Source organism: Bactrocera oleae, chromosome 6 (assembly GCF_042242935.1).
Source record: "Bactrocera oleae isolate idBacOlea1 chromosome 6, idBacOlea1, whole genome shotgun sequence".
Lineage (NCBI taxonomy): Eukaryota > Metazoa > Arthropoda > Insecta > Diptera > Tephritidae > Bactrocera > Bactrocera oleae.
The window spans coordinates 30,124,208-30,129,790 of NC_091540.1; the positions used below are offsets into that span (position 1 = coordinate 30,124,208).

At 32.3% G+C, this 5,583-nt stretch overlaps 1 protein-coding gene across 2 annotated transcripts; it reads left to right on the forward strand.

The window, feature by feature from the left end:
- Positions 1 to 201: 201 nt before the first annotated feature.
- LOC106622782 (chitin synthase chs-2-like) lies at positions 202 to 5,298 on the forward strand. Of its 2 annotated transcripts, XR_011396877.1 has the most exons (5): positions 202 to 761; positions 847 to 991; positions 1,046 to 1,194; positions 1,254 to 1,762; positions 2,226 to 5,298. XR_011396877.1 is itself a non-coding variant. In XM_070111257.1 (4 exons), exons 1-4 carry the CDS (start codon positions 459 to 461, stop codon positions 2,670 to 2,672), a joined length of 1,044 nt encoding a protein of 347 aa, XP_069967358.1. In that variant the 5' UTR covers positions 257 to 458; the 3' UTR covers positions 2,673 to 5,298. The 2 variants fall into 2 exon arrangements, 1 of the variants encoding a protein (XP_069967358.1); XM_070111257.1 differs by lacking the exon at positions 1,254 to 1,762 and having other exon boundaries at positions 257 to 761.
- Positions 5,299 to 5,583: the final 285 nt, after the last annotated feature.

The window sequence follows — 5,583 nt, forward strand, 5'->3', positions numbered from 1 at the left end:
CAAAAATATACCCAGAATATGTACGCTAATCTGGCGTTAATAAAATATTTTAAAAAGTCATGGCATATTCAAAAAAAAAATTAAAAAAGTCTTGGGTACAAGTTTTGAAACTGGTAATAGACCGGTTCGTAGTTCTAGCTTTAATTAAGTAAAAAAGTCGTCATGAGCGCCAAATTATACGAAAATATGGTTTCTTATTGGTTTTCGTTGTGATCTCTGATGGGCCGTGTACTCAAATTTGTTTCGATAACTCCAATTTTTATATCTCTAGAAATTCATCAATAATCGGTCTGAATTCTATTCGTAGTTCTTATCATGTCGACTTAATAATTTCCAACATAAATAAAGTTATAAAAACTGGAGAAGGAGAAGATCGGTGGTTATGTACATTGATTTTGAAACAGGGCTTACGTGTAGAATATTCAGCTGCATCGGACGCTTATACTCATTCACCCGAGATGTTCAATGAATTCTATAATCAACGACGACGTTGGGTTCCCTCCACAATTGCAAATATATTTGATTTACTTTCCGATGCGGATATGGTCGTGCAGAATAATAGTTCCAATTCAACGCCGTACATTGTTTATCAGGCCATGCTAATGGTTGGCACAATTTTGGGTCCAGGTACTATATTCTTGATGATGGTGGGTGCTTTGGTAGCTGTTTTCAGCACAAGTATTTGGAGCTCATTCTTGTGGAACTTCGTTCCTGTGTTTTGCTTCATTCTGTCGTGCATTTATTTAAAACAAAAATTTCAGGTAAATTACAATCGAATATTGACCAAAATCATCTATTTGTATTTCCTATACAATGCCTTTCGCTATAAACTACCTTTCATTCAAGATAAAGAATATTTGGGAATTGATGGCTGTATTGATGATGATGATGGCTGTATTGATTGGCATAATTATACAGATGATAGACGACGGACCTCCGGCACCGGCCTCCCTACTTTTTCTTCTGGTTTTTATGCAAATTTTCATCGCTGGTATTCAAGTTACCAACTAATTTGATAACAATTATTCACACTTTACACATCTAGGCATAGTGCATCCCCAAGAAGTCGGAGCGTTAATATGCGGTTTCATCTATTATATTACCATTCCTTCCATGTACATGCTCCTTCTTATTTACTCAGTCTTTAATATGAATGATGTTTCATGGGGTACAAGAGAAGTGACAGTAAAGAAGGTATTGTCGTTACAAATTCTCGTAGATAAATGCAGTTACGTAAAATAATTTTTTACAAGGACGACGGTATCGGTCTAGTACCTGGTGAAAGTGTTGAAAAGGGTGGTCGAGAGTATTTACCTGGTTGGGTCAACGATCCATTATTAGTAGATTTAGAATTGGGAGAAATATCGCTAAAAGAAAAACGTTTTTGAAAAGATTTAATGAAGCTGTATTTGCGTCCATTGTTTCATACAAAGGATAAAAAGGCCGAGATTGCGGAAAGTTTGAGAGAATTACGTAACATGTTTGCTTTTGCCTTTATAATGATAAATTCAATATTTGTTCTAATTGTGCTCTTGCTCCAATTGAAAAAAGATTATTTACATCTCGAGTATGACATGACACAAATTCTCAAATTTACATATACCGACGTCATAAGGAATTGGATCCAATCGGCTTGTGTTTTGTTATTTTCTTCGGGGTGATTTTAGTTATACAATTCATTGCAATGTTTTTCCATCGTTTTGCTACCATATCACAACTTTTAGCAAACACTCAATTGGATTGGTTTCGAGCGCCAAGTACAGTAAGTAGTATACTAAGCCCGAAAATCACTCGAAGTCAAAGCCTCTATACTTACAGCGATTTCATGAAATCCAAAATTATTTAAAATACAAAACTGTTTGTGACAGGAATATTGTTTGGTATTTTATTATTCACTTTCAGCTCTATAAGCGTATTTATTATAAAACTGCAAATCTTTAATATGAAATAATGTATTGTAGGTATTCCAAATCCGTTATTACGTGGAATTGTCTTAATTTTTTTATAATATTAATTTCAGCTAGTTAGTTGCTTACTTATTGCATCAACATAAATTACTTAAAATTATATTCGAAATATTTGCTACAATTTGAACTGATTAATTAAAATTAGAATATTCTAAAAATAGGTATATTTAAATCAAAATTAAAAAGAATTTATATTATCTATTATTGAAAATAAACATTTATCATAAGTTAACCAAAATTAAAAAGTTATTATTCTAGATTTCAGATGAGGACGCGGCACAGGAAATACGCGGAAATGCCGTTAATATCGCTCGACAGTTGCAACGGCCAAAACGCTTTGATGATGATGATGAGAATTCGTCAGATGGCGAAGACAATTTATATACCGATGCAAGGGCTGACAAAAACAATAGCATGGTTCGTCGACATACAATCTTTAAACTGCATGAGAGTCGGAATAAAACCCAACTAGATTATAGTGATTTGCCACGAAACTTTGAACTACGTTTTCTTGGTGAAGACGAGTTAAAGGTCAAACACATTTCGATGAGTAGAAAATCACTAATCATCCTAAACGAAAAACGTTGTGTGGCAAAACGACGCCTAACGGAGCAAGTGAAGCACAATACTGACTTTAACAAGAACCCTTTGCCCTGTGTACGGACAGATTATACAAATGCAGCTTTTGAGTCTCCCTTGATATAATACGTAATAACATGAACGAAGATTGGTAGATTTATTAAAATCTTATTTATTGAAGTTATTCGAAATTTCCGTGTTCACAAATGACAACATGAAAATAAAATTGTGACATTAAAATTTCTACAATATAAGGTGCGTTCCAAAGTAAACAGTAAAAAAGTAACAAAGTAAACTCTAGTGGCGCCACCTATATGTCGACTTGTACATTAGCATCTGCTATTCTTTATCGACTTCCAGTAAAAATTTCATGACATTTTATCTATTGGAAGTGAAGTTATTGCGTTTTAAGTGTCAGTATGTTTTTGTCATCGGTGCGAAAATGAGCTTCGAACAAAGAACCAACATTAAATTTTGTTTTAAAATGGGTAAAGCTTTTACCGAAACGTTTTAATTGATGAAACAAGTTTATGGCGATGATTGCCTCTCCCGTAGCAGAGTGCACGAGTGGTTTCAACGTTTTCAAAGGGGTCGTGAGGACATAAAAGAGAGATGAGCCGAAACCCAAAAAATTGCGCCTGGAGAAGTCAAAAGTGAAGACAATGCTGATTTGTTTTTATTATTCCAAGGGTATTGTCCACAAGGAGTTTATTTCACCAGGCCAAAACGTTAATGCGTTATTTTACCTTGGCCCGAACATCGCGAAGATGGAAGTTGGCGTTTGTTGCACGATAATGCGCCTTCTCATCGATCGACGCTTGCGGCTGATTATTTGATCAAAAATCACTTTTTAACAATCAACCACTCCCCGTATTCACCTGATATGGCACCGTGCGACTTCTACCTTTTCGGAAAAATCTATTTGCCGTTGAAAGAAAAGCGTTATGCAGACGTGGAGGCCATTCAAAGGCTTGCACCGGCATACTGGCGGCCATACCGGACAACGAGCTAAAACATGCTTTTGGACCGTGCAAAAAACTGTATTAAAGCAGAAGGAGACTATTTTGAATAAAATTAATTGATTTTGCCAAAAAACCCATTTGTTTACTTGGAACGCATCTTGTATGAGCACTTATCAACTATTCTTCTGTTGAGGTTATTCAGCATGTTAAACCATATGCGTATGTATGTGTATATATGATAATGAGAAACTCTTCTTCCCTTTATAATTTATTATATTTTAAAGAAAAATTCTAAAATATCAGAAAACTATTTGTTTCTAGTTTAAATAGAGTTTGTTCATTCACATTATTAAGTATAGAAACTCCAATCTTCACATCTAGTTAAAGTAATAAAGATCATGTATTTTTAGGTCGTATGTATATGTCTGTATGTACCGTTTGCAAAATGAAAAACACCATGAACATTTAGTTTCGAGTATAATTTTCATTAATAGAAATACAAGCTTTCAGCTTTTTAAATAATAATATGAGGAATGTATCTGAAATCAATTTGGTCAAAACAAAAACTGAAAAAAAACACCAAAAATATACATGAAATCAAATATTTTGTCACTAACTATTTGTTTGAAAAATGCAAACAAGTTTCTTAATAAAGTTGTAAGTAGAAAAATCTAATTTGAACCCAAAATTTAATATTTATATTCGTTATTTGCATTGCCATCGACGCTCTGGGAAGATCAATAAAAAGTAGGAAGTTTGGCATCCATTATTTACAATCACAGCAAAATTAATTAGAATAGTTTGTATACTAAGTTTACTCAAACTATAGGAAATTTTACTTGAGTTTTGTTGTATACGGTTATAATTGATTATATATAAAATGCATTACAACTATAATAACGAGTATGAAAAGAAATCGTTTTTGACAAGGAATACAATATTTTATTTTTTATCTGTGTAAGTAAGTTATATGTAATCTTTCAGACATTTATCCAATATACATTTGTTCTTAAACCATTTAAGTTTATCTTGAAATTACACTAATTCTTAAACAATAAATAACACAAATAATTTAGATTTTAATAATTAAAATATTTACAATTAATATACATATTTTGTTTAATAACATTTTTCTCAAAAACTGCTATTATAATTATGATGCTATTCTAATGCCTTTAGGTTTGAAAACGAGAAAGAACCGTTACTTGGAATAGATACACAAATACTAACGTGATAGCAAGCACTGTCTCGTAAGTAATAGCATTAATAAAGACTAGTCCCTGTAGGCTTTTATAAAAATGTTAAAATCTCTAACAATTATGACATTTTGATTGCATAATTCAGTAGTAAAGTCTTCTTGAAATTCTGCAATTAAATGTTTGACAGAAAAAGCTGAATTTTTGTAAAGAACTACAATATTATTGTTGAAAAACTTTAACAAAACTTCTTTTAAAACTTTTCGGGCTGAATAAATTTTCTTTACCACCTTTGATAAATCAAAATTTTCACAAGAATAACTTTAAGTGTCTACAAAACATACGGATGGCGTTCAGAAAGTATGGAAAATCCCAATATAGCCTTATATATAAATAATTTACTCCAACTGTTAAACATGGAGGTGGAAACGTGATAGGCTGAGGGTTTATGGCCACAGCAGTAGTCGAAAAACTTATCTTAACAATTTTGAAGGAAAACCTCTGGCGCAATGTACATATAAATATATTATATATCGTAATATACTTGTAGTATATCATTAAACAGAAAATATAAACATTTCACTTAAACATTAATAGCGAGTGTTGATCCATTATTAAGAAATATCTCTAAATACAATACTTGATAGAGTTTAGAGATCTGGAATCAAACGCAGCATTACTGTAATCAAAATTTACCTTCAAAAACACACATTGGAAGAAGTACGGAAGGGCTAAGTTAGGGTGTAACCGAACATTTTATACTCTTGCAACGAAAGCAATTTATAACAAGAAAAAACGTTAACTTAACTAACCATGGTAGCACTTAATTCCGATAGTTCAGTTAATATGGCAGATATCTTGTATAGTGATTCGATCTTT